This window comes from Panthera onca, chromosome F1 (genome assembly GCF_046562875.1).
Source record: "Panthera onca isolate mPanOnc1 chromosome F1, mPanOnc1 haplotype 2, whole genome shotgun sequence".
NCBI classification, from domain to species: domain Eukaryota; kingdom Metazoa; phylum Chordata; class Mammalia; order Carnivora; family Felidae; genus Panthera; species Panthera onca.
In genome coordinates, this window is record NC_138355.1 from 38,378,389 (window position 1) to 38,399,284 (window position 20,896).

General features: G+C 48.6%; 1 protein-coding gene across 1 annotated transcript; it reads left to right on the top strand.

Annotated features, from left to right (window-relative positions):
• The first annotated feature begins 585 nt into the window (after positions 1-585).
• PIGR (polymeric immunoglobulin receptor) lies at positions 586-19,411 on the top strand. Its single transcript, XM_060644001.3, has 11 exons — positions 586-732; positions 9,140-9,236; positions 9,950-10,294; positions 11,663-12,316; positions 13,597-13,929; positions 14,495-14,818; positions 15,744-15,915; positions 16,262-16,383; positions 17,011-17,142; positions 17,266-17,324; positions 18,352-19,411. Exons 2-11 carry the CDS (start codon positions 9,194-9,196, stop codon positions 18,445-18,447), a joined length of 2,280 nt encoding a protein of 759 aa, XP_060499984.1. The 5' UTR covers positions 586-732; positions 9,140-9,193; the 3' UTR covers positions 18,448-19,411.
• The last annotated feature ends 1,485 nt before the right edge of the window (positions 19,412-20,896 follow it).

A 20,896-nucleotide genomic window follows, 5' to 3' on the forward strand; every position in this document is an offset into this window, starting at 1 on the left:
CCCAGAAGCAGCCAGTGTTTAATCCCTGTGGGGAGTAGAATGGGAAGATCCGCAGCCCCCACAGTTCCTGAGAGCACTGGGGCTGGTAGAAGGGGGCTCTTTGGAAGATGTATGTAAAGAGTGGACTTAATCCAGACTAAGTATCCTAGAAAGTGTGTGGGGGGGGTTTCCAGAGTGAGCAGAGATGAGAGGCCATGGACTGAGAGCCGTTCCTGCCACTTGTGCCCCATCAAATGCACTTCAACTTCATTCCACACCTGGACCGGGGGTATCTGGTTATACCCTCAACCTGCAGGTTTGGGATTACTATCCCTGGTTTTCAGATGGGAAGAAACATGAAGGGGCCTTGCCTAGGATCTTGCAGCTAGAAAAAGGCAGAATAGGCTCTTCATGCCTGATACTCTGTCTCGCATCCTGCAGCTGCAATAATGGAGGGTTCCCTGCTAACAGTCTCCCCAAGGTCAAGGGGAAGCAAATGGAACCAGTCAGAAAAGCCAAAAGGAAAGGAGAGCAAGGGATCATTGAGAGTCACGTGCCCCTGGCTGGCCGCCATGCCTATGGGAGAGTGTCCCTTTAAGAGCCCAGGTGTGGGTCAAGCACCGCACACAGTTTCAGTTTTGGCAGCCGCATCCAGTGTCCTGCTGGCAACTTCTGGAGAGCCCCAGGTTGTGGACTGGCCGGCAGGCTGTGCCCCTGAAACCGAGTTGCCAGGAGAGAAGACAGTGGTTTAAAGTAAGTGTGCCTGTTCTGGGATCTGCAGCACGATGCCCTCTGGGAAGGGACTGGGACGGCGGCTCAGAAAACCCTCTACATTCACAACGGCCAGCCCACAGAGAGTGCAGTGAGGGGGACACGGGGCGCAGCCTGCGCGGCTGAGCACGTGGCCGGGGAGCAGAGGTGCGCGAGAGAGATGAGCGAGGACGCACGTGTGTGGGGAACCCCCCCCCCCATGTCTGTGAAACGGCAGCAGGTGGGCAGAAGGAATGTCTGTGGTCAGCATGTGAGTTTTGCTCTAAAGCGTGCCTCCAGAACTCCCTACCAACAGTCTAACACACGTAGTGTGTGACCTTGGGCAAGTCACGTGATTGCTCTCTGCGCCGCGGTTCCTAAATCTGTTAAGTGGGGATACAAATAATCCCTATCCCTCGGGTGTGTGAGGTGCAAACGAGAAAATACGTGTGAAGTTGCTTTGTAACCTCCAGAGCAAAAATAACCAGAGCTTGGTGATTTTCAGTTTAGCTCCGTTACTCAGGGACTTAACCGAGCGCCAGGCGCTCCTGGGTAAGAGACCACATGCAGAGTGCCCGGCACAGAGCGGGTACTCCTCTAGGCTCGGAGCTTTCCACATCCAGCTCCCTGGGGAGGGTACGCGCAGCTCCTTTTTCCGAGAGGCTCGGGGACCCTTTCCGGGTTCAACCTAGCTTTGTTCCAGGTGATTCCTGCCACACGGAGGCATGATGTGTGTCATCCTATCACCTTGCCCTCGTCATGGTGGGGCAAATGAGGTCCCCCCGGGGTAAGTGGGCAAGGTGGGCAGAGCCCCCTTCCAGGCACAGACGGCATTCTGCGTCCTGATGGTCTTGCTGGCCCTGCAGCCAGGAGCCCCCCCCCCCCCCCCCCCCCCCCCCCCGCCCCGCCGCCCCCCGTGCTCTCCTGCTGTCCATCCTGACGGCGTCCCCAGCCGGCCACCGAACCGTCGTGCGCAAGCTGCTGCACTGTGAGAGCTCCCTTCCCAGCACCCCCAGCTCCCCTTATGTAACTGCCCCCAGGACTGGGGTCACCTGAGCTGCTGGTGCTGTTTTGCACCAGAGCCTCCGCCATCACTCTGCCTCTTCACTGGGGGGCTTCTAGCTTCTTCCACCTCTGAAGAGGGGATGTGCCCATTCATGGGTTAGGGTAGAAGGCAGCGATCTGCCCACCGGAGCCAGCTCCGGAACCCTTCATCCATCCGTCCTTCTCCTTGGCCTTGGATGTGGAGATGTAGCAGAGAGAGCAATGAACCAGGAGTCAGGGGAGCCACTGGCTCCGTAATCATTGCCTCTCTCTTAGCGCCTCTAGACCTCAGTGGCTGTATTTTATTGACAGCGCGAAGATAGCGGCTGGCACGTAGCAAATCCACTTTCCACGGGCTTTCGCAGCTTCCTCTCCTCCCCTCCTGAGACAAATCCAGGTGGTCGGGCCACATAGGTATCACAATCCCCTTTATAGTCGAGGAAACGAAGACTCCCCGAGTTAATGTGAGTGGTGTAAAATCACCCAGCGAGTGTGAATGATAACATTTTGGTACAGTCATTGTAACATGGTCATGGGGACATTTTGCCATCAGCTAGAAAACAAAATACCCAACTTAAAAAAAAAAGAGAGTAATATTATGCATGCAGGTGCTCAGCAGAGACCCTCTTCACATATGTCTTGCCCTCTCTCTGGGTTGGTTGGGGTTGGGATTCCAAAGTCACCTAGAAAAAAAATTTGGGGCAATGTGTCTGGTTATCGGAAACAAACATAACATGACTTACACACGGTAGATGCTAAGTAAATAGCAGCTATTATTATTTTTCAGGAAGAAATTTCTCTGTTGGCACCCACCTCTGGGTTCAAGTGTCTCTTCCCAGGAACTATCTTTCCCGTGAAAAGTGGAGAGGAGAGAACTGGACTAACTTCTTTAAGAGTGGATTTCCTGCTCCCTCCTCTCCTGACTGCTCCCCTCAATGTCAAGACCCTCCTGGTGCAGCATAGTGACTTAGAGCTTATACTTTTGGTCCAGAGAACCTGAATTTGAATCCCATGGCAGTTGCTTACCAACTTTGTAACCCTGGGCAAATCTCTTACTTCTCTGTGCCTCAATTGTCTCATATGTGAAATGGGTTTGCCCGTTTTATTCTCCCTCCCTAGGGTGGCTGCAAAACGTTAAGTGAGGTTAACACATGTAAAAACACTTGAGAATAACTCCATATGTGCTAGCTCTAATTATATCACCTGCTTCTAACCTACTCTCTTCCTTCAGGCCATGCTGGTCCAATCTGGGTAGCTCACCCCCCGTCTTCAAAGGTTGCCCAGTGAAGAGGCTTCTATTCCCCTGTCACTCTAGGACGTGAAAAAAAGAAGACTGTGCTGATTTTATTTTTATTACTTTTTTTCTTTTAGAGAGGGAAAGAGAGAGAGCACACGTGCCAGTGGGGGTGGGGATGGGAGAGGGAGAGGGAGAGAGAGAGAGAGAGAGAGAGAGAGAGAGAGAGAGAGAGAATCTTAAGCAAGCTCCACACTGAGTGTGGAGCCCAAGTTTGATCCCATGACCCTGGGATAGTGACCTGAGCCGAAAGCAAGAGTCGGACACTGAACTTACTGAGTCATCCGGGCACACGGACTGTTTTGATTTTAGAGAGGAGTTGGGAAAGGAACTAACATATTTTGAGCCCGACACCATACTAAGGACTTTACATATCTGTGTTGTGGCCTTTAGTCCTTATAGCGATTCTCTATACTAGGTACAATTGTCTCCAGTTTACAAATGAGGACTTGAGGCTCAAAGAGTTTAAATCCCCTACCCCCAGACCACACAGACCCCGCGTGCGAGAGCTGATAACCAAGCTGCAGAGCCCATGATCTGTGCTGCTCTCCAAGCGCCCGGCAACCATGAAAGTCAGGTGCGCAGACCCGCACTCTCTTATCCTTAAACTGACTGTTGCCTCCTACAGTTGAAGGGCGCTTTATACTATAGAAAGCACTTCCATATGCATGTCCCGTTATCCCCTCCATCGTCCTCCACCCCACAGAAGCCTTTGTCTCTAGAAGAGTTGAGGGACGGTGATGTTCATTTGACAGATGAAGGAGTTGAGCCGGCATATTTTGCCCAAGTGGTTGAGCTCTTGTGGTAGCCTGTGACAGAGCAGGACTCAGGACCTCTGGGTTCTCTTCCATCCTCCAGGCCCCTTTTCATGCAACTGTCCCTGGCGAGCCCAGAACCAAGAAGGCATTTGGCAAAGTGAAAGAAACCAACCCTGACTCTGCCCTTCCCACACAGGGGATGGGGATGTAACCATTTCCGATCCCATCTGGCTTTGCTGAGCAGCCAGGTCTTGCCAGACGCTGCGATGCAAGCCCCTCTGTGTGGGGGAGGCCGATCTCAGCTGGCCCCTGCCTTGCAGAGCTAGCTATCTGAGAAAGCCTGTGAGATAAGCGTCTATGCATCAAGGCAGAATGGGATGGAATCGATAATAGGGTTCTAAGTTTTTGCAAAAAGGGCATCTGGAAATCCATGAGGCTTATTCCCAGAGCTTCATGGAGCTGCTATTTCAAATGTCTAATTTCCGCTTACATTTTGCTTTAACGACAGGGATGGGAATAGAAAGTCTTGGATCTTTCCAGCTCGTACATTCTTTGATTCCCTTGGCTGTTCTCTCCCCATCTTCTTGCCCTCTAATGGGCAAGAAGGGAATTCTTATTGCTTCCCTGAACGTTTCTTTTGCTTGGAGACTGTCCCACAGTCCGGGGCTTACATAAACTACATAAACTCTCATAAACTCCCACTTGTCCTTTCAAATCCGAGGCCCTTCCAAAGCACACAGACCGCTCTCCCTCCCTCAGTGATAACGCGGTTTCCGGGATCACTCTAGTATGTGCTCGGCTCCACCACTCAAGGGAGATTAAAGGGGTGGTCCCGAATGGACTCAGGCAGTGCCTCTCCTGGAGGCAGGGGAAGGGGCCACTCAGTCCAGGCCAAGGAAAGCCTCATGCCCTGGGGCCCCCTGTTACGTACTAAACAGATGAAGAGCTCAGAGTGACTGAAGCATGTGGTTCACCAGCAGCCACGCTAGGACCTGGTCTGGGAGATCCGTCTCCCTCTGAATAAAAAAGGAAACTATGAATTCGATGGGCAAAGGTTTGGACTCCAAGCCAGTAGAGCTGAAGTTCAGCCACTCTAACCGAAGGGGAGCCAGCTAGAGTAATTTTATTAGGAGACAAACTCTGTTCTCCGGCCCAGCTGAAAATCCTGCCCCAATCCACAACTGTGTGGGCATGTTATAAATATGTCAGAGGTAGTAACTGGGTATCACGAGAATGATTTAGAATATCCTAGCCTAGCTAGTAAAACCAAACAAAACCACTCCTCTTTAAGTGGTTTTCTCATCTTTAAGGATGAGAAAAAATGCCTTCATCGTGATATCCTAGCCTATGTAGATCCCCAAAGGACAGGTCCCTCTGTTCATCCAAGGAGTGATAATAGGGTAGTGATCCAATTCTGCTGTGGGTCTTGGGGCCAAGCATCTCTCTAACCTTTAGATCTCCCATTTACAACACGACGATCTACCTCTTGAGATGCTGTGATGATGAAGTCATATAAGAAAAGCAGTTAGCAAAGCATCTGGTGCATGGTAGGTGGCCAATAAATATTATGCTCTTTCCTTCCGCAACTGCCTTAAACCAACTCCAACCACCATGACTGGGGCATCCCTGAGACCTGATGCGCTTTGGGGGGAATGTCTGGTTTTGAGAGGAAGGGATCTCTAATGATTCTCAAAGCCCAGGACCCCCTCAGCTTCTAGCAGAGAAAGCGTGCTTCGAGTTTAGTTTTGGACAAAGACGATTTCCTGCTTCTCCGAGTGGGGGTGCCCTTGCACGCCCATGATCTACCCTGCAACCAGACTGTGTGTTCCTCACCAAGGTTACTCTCGGCCAGGTTTGCCCTTCCAGCTGTGCATGCCCGATGCTCTCATCCCTGGCCCGAGGCTGTGCAAAGCGTAAAGGGTCCGCTTGTATATCCTCTCTCTGGGAGGCCATTCGCAGCCATCCAAGCATGTGACAAATGAGAGGAAGCCTGGAGCAGAAGTGGGGACCCCCACTTGGGAAAACCTGGCCTCTACCTCTCTGTGACCCAGAGCAAATCGCTTTGATCAATCCAGAGGAGAAACTGCACCCCTCAACTCAGCCCATGGGAAGACCCCTTCCTGTCTCACAGACATATTAGGGAGATTGCTTATCTAGAGATGAGAAGAGGAACCAGAACCAAGGAAAATACTGCTGGCTTAGGCTCTTAAAGCATGTGGCATTTTGTCAGTGCACCCAAAGCCGGTGCAAATGGCAGGTGAGTAATTTCCCTGGGACTCTGCAGCCAGCACATCCCAAGCCTTCCAGAGGAGACAGACTTCCCAGCCTTCTGCCACCTGGTGCCGCCTGGGAGTCTCTCTCACAGTGACCTGTAGTGTCCACTCCGGGTTCCCCCAGTCAGCATCTCCTGAGCATTTGGCTAAGGACCTACCCCAGAAATTACCCATTGGCCTGGTGTGGAAGGTCTGGGGCAATTAACTGGAATCAAGAGAACCTCAAGCTGTCACCTGACACCCCCGTCTGTCCCCTCCTTCCCTACCCACTCTCCTTACTCTTCCAAAGAACTGGAGAAACAGAATACCTTTGTCTCCACAAGGAAATAAAAAGGTTCCTGGCTGGGAAATTCCCCCACGGAAAAGAAATAACCAAGATAAACAACTCTATTGCCTTTGGCTCAGGCTAGTGAAGGGAGTCTCGGGGAGCGGGAACAAGGGTGAAGGTGGCAAGGGGAGCCTGAGAGATCACTCCCTGGGCTCCTAACTGCTTAGAGCTTCCTTATCTTTATGGGTGTTCATTATTGCCCTGTGCTTGTTGACATGGTTTTCTCCCTTAATGCTCTCATTGTCAAACCACTCCAAAGGTTAAACCTGTTGAAATCCTTGGGAAAGTGGGACTCCTCTGTCCACCTCTTTCCTCCTCTGGGCCTCAGTTTGGGTCCTAAGACTGAACCCTGGGACCCTCAAACCACACTCCCTGCCCCAACCCAGGGCTACATCCACAGATGTGGCAAGGTTTGCATGCACTGAACCCTCCAAGTGGCCTTATCTTGGATTCTCCAGCTTCATCTGCCCTGAACCACAAGGCAGGATAACGGAAGCCACAAGGTAGGATAACAGAAGCCAAGTCCCTGGGAAATCTTGGGCCTATCACTCAGCATCTCAAGATCTTGATTCTCTTATCCATAAAATGCTTGTAATTATATCCATTCTGTTTTAGTTAAAGGGAAGTTATAAAGCCCCAGTAAAAAAGATAAATGACAATGCTTTGATAAGCAACGGGGGCTCTACGAGTGACAGGAATGAGCACGAGGATAAGCCTGCTGCCATGTTGAGGTGCAACGCGGCACATTGGGAAAAGTGAAGGGCTTTGACTTTGGAGTCTGATGAGGTTGCGTTCAGATCTTGCCCATTCCCCACCCCTCACCCTGCCCACCCTCACACTTAACTCCTTAGGGAAAGCACTTAAATTGCAGCTTTCATTTCTTCCTGAGTAAAATGTGGAGAAGGACATCCATTTCAGAGGGAGATATTAAGTTTATTTTTATTTATTTATTTATTTATTTATTTATTTATTTATTGCTTATTTTCATTCTTTAATTTTTTTAAGAGCAGCTCAGTGTATTTTTACAAACTTCAGGAAATTTTTAGAGATATACTAAGTGTTTCTAAATAAACAATTTTATCTGTGTTTGGAGGATGTGGCAGACTTCGGTGTTGTGAAGTCAAATTCTATGATTTTCTTCTACCACTTAACATTTCTTTTTTGTTGTTGTTGTTGATACAAGATAACATTTTATTTTATTTTATTTTATTTTTTGTTTTTGTTTTTTCAATATATGAAATTTATTGTCAAATTGGTTTCCATACAACACCCAGTGCTCATCCTAAAAGGTGCCCTCCTCAATACCCATCACCCACCCTCCCTCCCTCCCACCCCCCATCAACCCTCAGTTTGTTCTCAGTTTTTAACAGTCTCTTATGCTTTGGCTCTCTCCCACTCTAACCTCTTTTTTTTTTTCCTTCCCCTCCCCCATGGGTTTCTGTTAAGTTTCTCAGGATCCACAGAAGAGTGAAAACATATGGTATCTGTCTTTCTCTGTATGGCTTATTTCACTTAGCATCACACTCTCCAGTTCCATTCACGTTGCTACAAAGGGCCAGATTTCGTTCTTTCTCATTGCCATGTAGTACTCCATTGTGTATATAAACCACAATTTCTTTATCCATTCATCAGTTGATGAACATTTAGGCTCTTTCCGTAATTTGGCTATTGTTGAGAGTGCTGCTATAAACATTGGGGTACACGTGCCCCTATGCATCAGTACTCCTGTATCCCTTGGGTAAATTCCTAGCAGTGCTGTTGCTGGGTCATAGGGTAGGTCTATTTTTAATTTTCTGAGGAACCTCCACACTGTTTTCCAGAGTGGCTGCACCAAATTGCATTCCCACCAACAGTGCAAGAGGGTTCCCGTTTCTCCACATCCTCGCCAGCATCTATAGTCTCCTGATTTTTGGCCACTCTGACTGGCGTGAGGTGGTATCTGAGTGTGGTTTTTATTTGTATTTCCCTGATAAGGAGTGACGTTGAGCATCTTTTCATGTGCCTGTTGGCCATCCGGATGTCTTCTTTAGAGAAGTGTCTATTCATGTTTTCTGCCCATTTCTTTACTGGGTTATTTGTTTTTTGGGTGTGGAGTTTGGTGAGTTCTTTATAGATTTTGGATACTAGCCCTTTGTCCGATATGTCATTTGCAAATGGGAGATATTAAGTTTAAATGAGATAATACACATACATTATTTAACACAGTGCCTGGAAAGAGATCATGGTAAGACACCACCATTGTTACATTTACAACTTTAATCCTTACCAGGCCTCCTTTATGGGTCTCAGTTTACATATATGAACACACCATAAAATGTTCCAGGGATGTAGGGAGTGCAGCTGAAACAGAGAGATGGGGCCACTCGGTAGTAACCAATCATCCAGCAAGTTGTTCCTGAGACCTTATCGATCTTGCCCAGAACCATGCCTCCCAGACGGGGATATAGAAACAATGGCACCTGTGTCCCCATCCCCAAGGAGCAGGCAGCATACTTGAGAAGACAAAAATCTACACACGACTATTAAGGAACAAAAAGTACTAGGGGATAATGGGACTTTGAGCCGTAATGGGGAAGGCGGAGCCATTCATTCCTTCAACAGAATTTATGTGAGTTACTGGAGGTACAAGACCAAACAGGTGTTGCAGGAACTTTAAGGCCAACTTAGTCTTGGAAGACGCAAGAGCTTCATATTTTGTGCTATTGTCTTTCAGCTTCCCACGAAAGAAGTTGGCCTGGGTGGCACATCCCTGTGACAGCCACCAACGATGAAGCTCCTCTTCCTCACCTGCCTGCTGGCGGTTTTCCCAGGTGCGTCTGTCAGGCCCCAGCCCAGCCCTCCAGGATCCATTTCCCTGGGAGCACTAAAATCAACTCTATCCGCAGGGATGCCACTCTCAAAATTTGCACTCCCTCGAGGAGGAAGTCTCACAGATGATACAGCAAGGTCATGTCTGAACATAGATGGATGACCAAGTGTTGGGGGTGGACAGGGACAGGAATGGCAATTCCTCGCTTCAAGGCCAGGAAGTCTGGTGAAAGGTCTTCACCAGGAGGGGGAAAAAAAAAAGATCTTGACCTTAAACCAGGCATCTCTAAGAGTTGTTATGGGGTTTGGGGGAAATGACTTATCCTTCTTGGCTGTCAGTATCTTTGCTGGGGAAAAAAAAAAAAGGATCTGCCAAGTGTTTTTAGAAATATAAGAAAATAATAGATAATAAAGGCAATGGCATAGCATCCTACAAAGTGGCTTTTTTATGAAAAAGGCTATCATTAAATAAGTTTGCCGTTCCATTGTCCTTACAGTGATTACTTTTAATGAGTTACAGTTAGAATTTAATACTGATTAATCCATCTTTATACCCAATCACAACAATTATCCAGCTGTAGTACATAGCAAATAACCCGCCGAAGGTACATGCGTCAGGAGGAAAATTTCATCTCCTCAGGGTGAGCCGTCAGGATCCTTTCAGCAGGCTTTACCTCCTCGGGCCTCAGAAAACGTGTGTCTTCTCTCCCCACAGTGGTCTCTATGAAGAGTCCCATATTTGGTCCCCAGGAGGTGAGCAGTGTGGAAGGTGGCTCAGCATCCATCACATGCTACTATCCGGCCACCTCTGTCAATCGGCATACCCGGAAGTACTGGTGCCGGCAGGGAGCCAAGGGCCGCTGCACAACCCTCATCTCTTCGGAGGGCTACATCTCCAAGGATTACGAGGGCAGAGCCAAGCTCACCAACTTCCCCGAGAACAGCACATTTGTGGTCAACATTGGCCATCTCACCCGGAATGACTCTGGACGCTACAAGTGTGGTCTGGGCATTAGTAGCCGAGGCCTCAACTTTGATGTGAGCCTGGAGGTCGGCCAGGGTAAGAATCTAGGCTCCTTGGGCTCCTTTGGGAAAGTGAGAGGGGCTCATGTCAGGAGCAACTGGAGGGCTTCAGGAAGAATTTCCTCAGAGGGAAGCGCGTCTGGCCTGGGATGGGAAGGCTGTGTGTCCTCCTTCCAGAGGCAAGGACTTTACATAATAGAACATGGAAATGAGACCTATAGGACCTACTTGGGGGTGGTGGGGGGACTTTTTAGGTCTTCAAGGCCTATCACATTTTAGGGCTTTACTAAGACTATAGCTTAGAAGAGCATCAGGAGGAAGAGATCTGTCACCGGGTTTGTGGCAGGTGGAGCAAAGGGGTTTTGAACTGAGGGAGACAGAAAAGGCAGGGAGAGATTTGTAGAGATTCTTAAATTCCTGCCATTGTTGCACCTTCAGATCAAGACCTTACGACACCAGAAGGGTTCTTTCAAAATGCATTTCTTACCTGGGATCCATTAGTCCATCAACACCCTCAGCATAAATTAAATGATCAGTTCTTGCCCAGAGACCAGGGCTCTGAAGGAGTGGGCCACTGACCAAGCCTGTTCTAACTGAGAAAAGAGAAAAATAAGAAAGATCTTTCTGGCCAGGTTCAATGACCAAGGCGTATTAGATAATCAAGAAGAAATTAAGAGAGAAATAGGTCTTAAGGGAGGAAAACTGGAGGGGTTCTCAAAGATGTGTTTTGCTCCTTTGGGATGTGCCTATTATTATCTGTGGACTAAATGAAGAGTTCATTCAAGTGGTCATGTAGAGTCATAAAATGGGAGAATTTTAAGAGCTGAGGAGAGCTTGGAGTCGACTCTATACAGGATGTCCAGAACACTGGAGACCATGAGTATACATTTCAAATGGCCAAAATTCATTCCTTTACAAAGCAGCCCATTCCATGTTTGGACTGTTGTAAATTTTAGAAACTTCTATCACAACACACTGAAATCTATCACCCTCTACTTATATTCATTCTGTTTATTTTAGCACACGTTAATTTTGGCACCTATGTATAGGCATTGTGCTAGGCACTGCAGGGGAGTCAAACGTGTGTAAGGGATGTCTTTGCTCTCAAGGGACTTCCACGCTGTGGGGAACATAATTAACTATATGCAAGATCAGATGTAAAAGAGATACAGCTATAAATGTCAAGAGAGCACAAAGGAGGAAGAGATTAGTGTCAGTTTAGGGAAGGCTTCACGGAGGAGACAGCAATGAGGCTCAGTCTTGGAAGACATATTCTGACAGTGTCCCTCGGGGGAGGAGAGCTCTGAAGGTGAGAGGCACACCCAGGCCCTCACTGGGAATGCTGACCGGCCCTATGTTTCAAGAGAGTGAAATCACAAATTGCCACCTGTCCCTTGTCTTGCAGGTCCTGGGGTCGGAGATGACACTGAAGTCTACATAGCTGACTTGGGCGGAACAGTGACCATTAACTGCCCTTTCAAGTCCGAAAATTCTGAGAAAAGGAAGTCTGTGTGCAAGAAGACAGGCCAGCTCTGTGTCCTAGTCACTGACTCCAATGGGTATGTGAACCCCAACTATAGCAACAGAACAGACATCGATATTGATGGTACCAGTCAAGTAACGTTCAGTTTCATTATCAAACGAATCCAGCTCAGCGATGCTGGGATATACGTCTGCCAGGCTGGAGATGATTCCAGTAATGATAAGCACAATGTTGACCTCCAAGTGCTGAAGCCTGAGCCTGAACTGCTTTATGGAGACCTGAGGGGTTCAGTGACCTTTGACTGTGCCCTGGGCTCTGAGGTGGCAGATGTGTCCAAATTTCTGTGCCGAATGAGCAAAGGGGAAGACTGCGACGTGGTCATCAACACCCTGGGGAAGAAGTCTAAGGATTTTGAGGGCAGGATCCTGCTCACTCCCAGGAGCCAAGGCTTCTTTAGTGTGCATATCACTGGCCTGAGGAAAGAGGATGCAGGGTACTACCTGTGTGGAGCCCACTCTGATGGCCAACCTCATGAAGGCTCACCCACTCAGATATGGCAACTCTTTGTCAATGAAGGTGAGACCTGAGATTGGGAGGGGAAGAGTCATCCCAGCAGGAGGGCACCTGGCTCCCACCCTATGAGTCTATCCAGTATCGATTAGTCAGTTGACAATGTCTGCTCCCTGACAAACTCTGAACTGCATGTCCCCATGGACAGCTGGATAGGAGAGCTAGAAAACATGGCCTCTGCCTTGTGTTACCTACTACCTATTACTTGTGTAATGACTAATTAGGTTATTAAAGGCCTTTCAGTGGCTGTCCCTGATTAACAGAAAGGAGAGTGAAGCACTTGACTGAGGCAAAACCTGTAGATCATTTGGGTCTCCAAGAGCCACAATAAGGACTGAGCATGGAACCCTGGGCTTGCAGGGGCCACCTGTCCCTTCTCTTTGTCTTTTGAGAAGAATGGCACCTCATCCTTCACACTCAAATGGGAGAAAGTTTGGCTTCTCTTGGTCTCAGAGCTCTCCCAGGAAGGCAATGCCCCAGCCTCTAAATTTCCTCCTCAACATCTCATAGGGTTATTTTTTATTCTGCACCATCTGGCCTACTCAGCTGTACTTTGGAAATCCAGGAGGGTGGTGAAATAATTAAATCCCTGCTCCCTTTCACCTGGGAGCATCCTGTATAAAGTTACCCTCATGAGAAACAGCAAACCAGTACTTACAGTTCAGTGTCCCTGCTCTTGTGACCTTTCCTTAAGGGGCTCACATTCTCTGCCCATCATTTTTATACCCAGCTCAGTCCTCATCACATTCTTCAGCATCTTCATAGCTCAGCATCCCCACTGCACCTCAGCTTTGGCTTATTGGAGAATGGCCATCCTTTTCTGAGATGGCCCTCAGGGTCCTAACCAATTAAACCTTCTGTGCTACATAGTTTATATTTTAAATCATACCATTCTAAATTTATTTTCTTAATTTGGAGAAAAACCACCTGACCGTTTTTATGGTATGAGCTAATAAACTGACAAATAGTTACATAGGGAGAGATTTTGTAAGAAGCCCAAGGAGTTCAAGGACTGATGGCCTCTCCTTAAACTCCTTCTATTCTCTGCCCAGAATAAGGTGGGAAAAGAAAATGAGATGCCCAGGCTAGTGGTGAAGATCACTGGAGTCTGGTTGGATGGCTCCAGCTATAGGCTCTGTGACATTAGGACAGTCTTTCTCATTTTCTAAGGAGAGTGAGGTAAATAGTCTAAACCTCACTCCCCACTCTGGCTGAGACCATGCGGAAGAGACTGCCAAGACCATGTTGCTGATGTTCTGAAATTCCATCTCTGTCTGTACTTGCAGAGACCACGATGCCCCAGAGTCCCTCTGTGGTGAAAGGTGTGGTCGGAGGCTCCGTGGCAGTGCTTTGCCCCTACAACCCTAAGGAAACAGATAGCCTAAAGTACTGGTGTCGCTGGGAAGACACTCAAAATGGCCGCTGCCAGCAGCTGGTAGAGAGTGAGGGGCTGGTTAATGAACAGTATGAGGGCAGGCTCGCGCTATACAAAGAGCCAGGCAATGGCACCTATACAGTCCTACTCAACCAGCTCACCAATGAGGACGCTGGCTTCTACTGGTGTCTGACCAGTGGCGATACTCGCTGGAGGTCCACAGTGGAGCTCAAGATTGTCGAAGGTAAGAGCTGAACTGGGGCAAAAGAGAGGGGAGGCATCCCCGGGATCATCCAGTCAACAGCGACATCACCCGGAACCACTCTTCTTTCTATCTCATCCCATGCTGATGGGACAGACCTCGGGAGAGAGCCCCCCTGCCGAGATGTCATGTTTTCATAATTGTAACAATCACCCTTTCCTGAGAAAACCCCACACTCACCAGACCACCACACATAGAACCTTTTATTATCAAGAACGTTGGCTTCTTTCACAGTATATATGGCATCAGCTGAAGTAGAGTGCAGCTCTTTGTATGGAGTCTAGAAGAGAAGAGAGGAACAAGGAAAGCAAACTGAAGTCAAGAGTTTGTGTTTTATGATAGACTAGATTAATGTATGGGGGTCATCAGCAATAATCATTACATAGGCACATGGTTGCATTCTTGATGTATTCAGTATCATGTATTTACTTATAATGCTATCCAGAGAGGACACGGGCTGTGGACAAATGTCCTCACCACAGCCACTTCCCTGCAGCATTACCAATGCCAACTTGTGTGCCTATTTCTCCCTCCCTCCCTGCTCCAGGAGAACCCAGCCTCAAGGCACCCAAGAACGTCACTGCTTGGGTGGGAGAGACTTTCAAGCTCCCCTGCCACTTCCCGTGCAAATACTACTCCTATGAGAAATACTGGTGCAAGTGGAGTAACAGAGGGTGCAAGACCCTGCCCACCCAAGATGATGGCCCCAGCCAGGCCTTCGTGAACTGTGACCAGAAGAGCCAGATAATTTCCCTGACCCTGAGCCCAGTTGCCAAGGAGGATGAAGGCTGGTACTGGTGCGGGGTGAAGGAAGGCCACCGATACGGGGAGACCATGGCTGTCTATGTGGCAGTCGAGGAGAGGGTAAGGGGTAAGTCTCTGAGGGCGAGGCCTACACACCCCCCTGGGGACATCAGAGAAAGGCTCCTGCCTACAGGCTTCTCCAACAGGGGTGGCCTTTAGGTTTGGTTATAAGAGACTAGAGGCAGGGGGAGATTTAGCCTCTATATAGTCTCATTTAACCCTCTAAAAAGAGCATCTGAAATAAACATACAAACTAAAAATAAATAAATAAATATTAATAGGTTTGCCATATGACCTCAGCTTCAAGACAAGTCCCGTAGTTGTCCCTTCAGGCCATTTTGAAGCCCTTTCTATAGGAGAGACGTTCTATATGCAGAAATTTCAAAGTCACTACCACATGCAGTATGCTCTGCCAAAGCCTACTGTCAAAAGAGGATCAGATATCTTCATGTACAAGATCTGGTAAAGAAAATTAAGGCAATCCCTTCTAGAAAGTTTGCATCTTAAGTCTCTTTTTAAAATGTCACATAGAATGTTTTATTCCTAATGAGGGTGTGATTAGTCCCCCTAGAAATCCTACTGTGTCTGGGTGCAGCTGGTCTGGTTCACTGAGGAACCTACTGCCAAGCTACCACCAGGGGGCAGCACTATTGCACCCAGTCCTGTGGTCCCTAGACCTTGGGCAGGGTTTCAAAGCTGAGAAAAACTTCCGTCTCCAAATGATAGGTTAGCCCTGAAACAGAGCCGGGTCTATGCCATGGATCCTTGTAGATGGACATGGATTTGGTGTGAACAGGACAGAGATCGTCTGACAAGCTAGAGAGGACCATCACTCCTCTCTTTCTAGTGTCATCCTGGACTCCACTCTAACAGCCTTGAGATCTCACCCTGACTCTATGATTGCTAATGAAGTCCCACTCCACGGATTCCCTAACTCCAGGGAGTGAAAACTGACAAAGAACAATCATTCAGTCTCACTCGTCTTTCTCTAGGGTCCCAAGATGTCAGCCAAGTGAGGGCTGCTCCTGGTGAAGAAGTAGAGTCAAGTGTCAGGAAGACTGAGAACAAAGTGATTCAGGATCCCAGGCTTTCTGTGGAGGACAGACCAGTGAAGGATACTGGAGACCTCGCTGGTGAGAGCAGAGCATCCGTGGACACGGACAGGTGAGGACAAGGACCTCAGGTTGGGCCATAGGGACCATAGAGGAGAGCCTGTCTACCTGTCAATAGTGGAGAAGGCTTCACTGTCTTGGCTTGTGCTCAGGAGGGTCCTCTGCCCTTCTCATGTGGCTGGAGTGGCATCCACCATTCAGTTTAATTTCCCAGGCCTGGGACGCAGAGAAGGCCCAGTCTTTGCTTTTGCCATATCTGAGAAGTATCCTTAGAAGAGTAGGGCTAGGGGGCCACGTCAAGAGAAGGACTGAAAGAAGGAGCTAGTGAGACTCAACCTGTCAGCACATCCTGGGACCCCATGTCTCCCTTCCAGTGACTAACTCAGTCTTTCTTCCAGCTCTGCGGGACAAGGCAGGAGCTCCAAAGTTCTTGTCTCTACCCTGGTGCCCCTGGGCCTGGTGCTGGCACTGGGGGCCGTGGTAGTGGGGGTGCTCAGAGCACGGCACAGGAAGAATGTTGGTGAGTGCCTGAGATCCCTTGCCCCCCATCTCCAACCCTGAGCCCTTGGACCTCCGTGGGGTTTTATCTGCCCTTCGTGTGTGTATGTGGGGGGGTGGGGCTACTACAGTTCCTTCTCTTTCATAGGCTCCAAGAAAGGGTTCTGGGAAAGCAGGATGGGGAAAGATAAGCTCCTACCCAAAATGTACATTAAAGGGCTGCTATCTCTGGAACATCATCTCTGATGGCTCGGGGTTCAAGTTTAGAGGCAGGATTGGCAGGAGGAGGAGCTCAGGAAGAACTACACTTCTACCCTAGTTTGAGAACTGACTGATTGTATGACTTTGGGTGTCCCCATTTCATGCCTCAGTTTCCTTAGGGCTCAAGGCAGGGGTAATAATAACCACCTCACTGGGCTGATGTGAGGACAGAATGAGACACTGTGCGTTGAAGGGTCAGGGATTGTTGAGTCTTGATTATCTGTGAGAAGGGATGGAGAAGGAGACTGATCATTTCTGGGTCAGAGTCAGAGGTGAGCAACCTGCCACGCTGCCCCTTCCAGCTATCCTTTGGGGCTCCCTCAGAGGCAGCATGTCCTGCTCACATTTGTCCTCTGTCCCTACACCGACTCCTCTTTCTCCTGGACAGACCGGATTTCGGTTAGAAGCTACAGGACAGACATTAGCATGTCGGACTTCGAGAACTCCAGGGAATTTGGTGCCAATGACAACATGGGAGCCTCTCAAGTCACTCAGGAAACATCTCTTGGAGGAAAAGATGGTATGTCCCTCACTCAAGGGAATGCCCAACCCCTGGGAGAGCAAGAATTATACCTGACTCTGCCTCTGGGGTGGGAATATGAGGCTAGTGAAGGCTAATCCCCCCACCTTGCTCTTCACATAGAGTTCAGCGCCACCACTGGGAATACCATGGAGACGGAAGAACCCAAGAAGCCCAAAAGGGTAAGAGTGAGGAGGGAGATGGCGGCCCCACTTGTGTGACAAGGAAGTGCAGCATGAGGGTCTGTAGTCATATCTCAGAGTTGGGGCTGATGTCTGAATAGGGAAGATAGTGTCAACTTTTTGAGGGCAAGACGTATCCTACCGGCTGTGGTGTTAATGTGGCTGAGGTGCAGGAGATGAGCTGCATTTATAGGCCATGAACATGCAGCGGGGAGGGAGACTGGGGGTTCAGAAGGAAGTGCGCAGAAACTTCAGCCACAGAGTAAGAAAGGTCAAATGTCAAATGGCAGTGACTAGGTGAATTGTCTTCCTGAGCTGTGGAACCTGTGGACTTCAGGCCACCCACCTTCCCTTGAGAGTTTGCTCTCAGGACCAGCCTTTTGCCTGAGTCTAAAAGACATTTGCTGGCAGCAGGCAATTTGATAGTCACTAGAAGCCCTTCCCCACTCCAACCACATGCCATATGACTTGAAATCCTACCAGAGGTGACTTCTGACTCTGGGTCACATATTACCCTCCTCCCACCCGCTGTGCCTCCTTAACCCCAGCGTGTAAATGCTTGCTATCCTATCTACTCTGCCTTGAAGCAGCAGAGACCCTGAATCTGGAACAATTAGGGGAATAAGCTAGTCCTGAAGACGGGCTTCCCCTCCAGCCCTGTGTCGTTGCAAAGCTCCATCTTTGAGATAGTGGTCCTGTGGCTGATATCAGCCTAGACCACCTTGCCCATGTACTGTGTGGGCAGAGCTTCCGGGGACAGGCCCAGGCAACAAGCGTGGTTCCACTCCATGTGTCAGAAGGCGGTAGTGAGACAGAGGGAGATATTTTTAGAAACTGCAACTTTCCGTTTCTCAAAATGCATCATTGGTGAGCATGGGGAGCTAGATTAAGAGCAGCAGGTCAACACAGTCTGGGGTTGCTTAAGCCAGGATTATGTACTCAATATATTTAGTGCCTACCCTCCCTCCAACCCCCACCCGCTGAGCCAACACCCCAAACACTGACTCCTGTCCTGTTGCCCCCTTAGTCCTCCAAGGAGGAAGCTGATATGGCCTACACTGCCTTCTTGCTCCAGACCAACAACATGGCTGCCGACGTCCAGGGGGCACCCAGTGAAGCCTAGGCACCAGCTGTGCCCTCCCACCATCCATGACAATCACCTTCAGAATCATGTTGATCCCCGGGGCCCTCAGCTCCAGGGTGCCTCACTGCGTGCCCCCTCACTGCATGGGATTCTCAAAGGGATTCTCCTCCTCACTCCACCCCTCCTTCTCTCCATCTCCCCCTCTCTTTCATCTTTTCTTCTTTCCTTCATTGAAAATACATATTTGGATATTCACCAGAACCAAGGCAGCCTTCTAGACACTGGGACAGAAAGGCCGTCACCCCGGCCAGCAGCATTTTTGTAAACATCACGGAATCCTTGGAAACTGCAGCTCCTCTTGGTGCAGTTATACTCACCAAGACCTGAAATCCTCATCAGGTCTACTCACCTCTGCCCATCATGGGAGAGAAATCATAAACTGTCTGGAGTCCTGGGGCCTTAGGGATCATGTAACGTGGGTTTACATACAAGGGATCACACACACACATGCAAACCTTTCACACATGAGAGGTAAAGAGGTTTGCTCAAGGGCACCATGTAGCATAAACTAGTGTCAAAACTAGATTTGGTACCTCTACCTGTCCTCTTGACCAGGAGTCTCTCTACAAGGACCCTTGCACTCCTGATGGAGGCAGAGTTCTAGAATAAGGAGGAGGAGGAGGAAGAGAAAAACGTAATGGAGACTAGTCTTTCGCAAGCCCCACCTCGGGGAAGAGGACTCTGTCTTTTTCTGTCACTCAAATGGACCTAATGGGATAAAAGAGTAGTCAAATACGCATAAAGCCACTTATTCGAAGAGCTCTGAACCAAAGGAAGGAAAGAGGGTGTTTGATGATGCTGGGGAGGGGCTGAACTCCAAAGAACTAAGGTTTAAGGTCTTTTTCCCTCTGAGCTCTGTACTTCAACCAGCACCTACCAGCTGAAACTTGCTTCCAAATCAAAAATGTGATTTAATTAATAATTAAAGACCATGATTGCCACCAAGGAGGCTCAGACTGCATTTGTCCCCATACCTTCTATTTCCCAGGTAACCCTTTCAGGGTGTTTTGCTTTGGTAACCACTTTCAGGCACTCCAGGCTGTGTGCCTAAACCAAAGTTCCCCCCACCTCCAACGCTGGACTGAAGGGGGCTAGGAGACTGCCTGTAAGTGGGACCAAGATGATCAATAAAAGAATTGTTTGGGGTCTACACCAATCGTCAAGAACCTGAAACGCTGTGTTACAGAACTTAATTAAGACTATTTATAATGGAATAAACTGAAAGCAAGTATAACTGTGCTTCTCTTAGGCATTAAGAAAAAATCTTGGTTAAGTATCCATGGAATTCTTGACCTTGGATCTTATATCTTCGTGGGGTATCCTTCCAGATAGAGAGGCTATTAATCAAAACTCAAGTAACCAAATGAGTAAACTCCTTCCACAGAAATTTCAGCTAGAAACTAGTTAAATGATAACTTAGCTTTTAGAATAATTGACCCAAAGTCTCTTGGGGGACAGTGATTAGATAAAGGACCCCCTTGTCTGCCAAGGCCATTCCTAGGTTCTGGCACTAAACCTAATCATATCGTATCAACCCCTCACACCACACCAGACTCTTCCTCAGGGCCTCTGTGTATCAGAGTTCTCTCTGGGAGAAAGTTCTTCCCAGGCTTCTATCCTGCCTGATGTGGGGAAGAGAATTTGCTTCCACCTGGGCCTTGATCATACTGCTTTTGATGCTTTGTGCTTCCAAGCCTGCCATTGACCAGACTCAGATTTCAGTCCTCCTTAGTCTCCCCTCCTGCTCTACCAACCGCAATGTCCAGGCCTGATTCCTGGACCCTGACCTGGATCAGAGTCTTGGGCTGTACTCTGGCCCAGAGAGATGGTCATCAGGAATATTTATTTCTCTCTGTTCTCTGTAATGGGGATGCATATTTAGCTTCTTCTGGAATGACAGCAAATCATTCCAGGAGAACCAAAACCACAAGGTGCATCAGAACCTATGTTTTCCCCCTGGAAGCTACTCTCCGACCAAAGCATCTTTCCTGGGGCAGTAAGATTTAGATGCAGCTTCTATATTAATGCCAATAACCTGCAAGCCAATCCGGGGCTCAGGCAGCCTATCCCATTCCCTAGAATCAAAGACCAAGAAATGCCACTAAAGTCGTAGACAATCCTGTATTATTCTTAACTGATGTTATAAACAGGTGGTCAAGTATAATAATGTACCGCCCAAAGCCCACCTGAAATCCTTCCATGAATAAGGAAGCTGGTCTGTGGCTGAAATGGGATATCTAATAACTTAAAAGGTCAACAATTTGGGGGAAGTTTTTAGCTTCCTAGCCTGCTATAACAAACCAGCATAAACTGGGTGACTTAAAATAACAATAATTTAGTCTTTCGCCATTCTGGAGGTTTGAAGTCTGAAACCAAGATGTCCGCAGGGTTGGTTTGTTCAGGAGGCTGAGAGGGGGAAGCTGTTTGG

Excerpts from the sequence above, each read along its gene's own strand:
- PIGR (XM_060644001.3), top strand. The coding sequence starts at position 9,194 with ATGAAGCTCCTCTTCCTCACCTGCCTGCTGGCGGTTTTCCCAG. Across the intron at positions 14,819-15,743 it reads AGTCGAGGAGAGGGTAAGGG|GGTCCCAAGATGTCAGCCAA; the intron begins GTAAGTCTCTGA and ends GTCTTTCTCTAG. Across the intron at positions 17,143-17,265 it reads ATCTCTTGGAGGAAAAGATG|AGTTCAGCGCCACCACTGGG; the intron begins GTATGTCCCTCA and ends CTCTTCACATAG.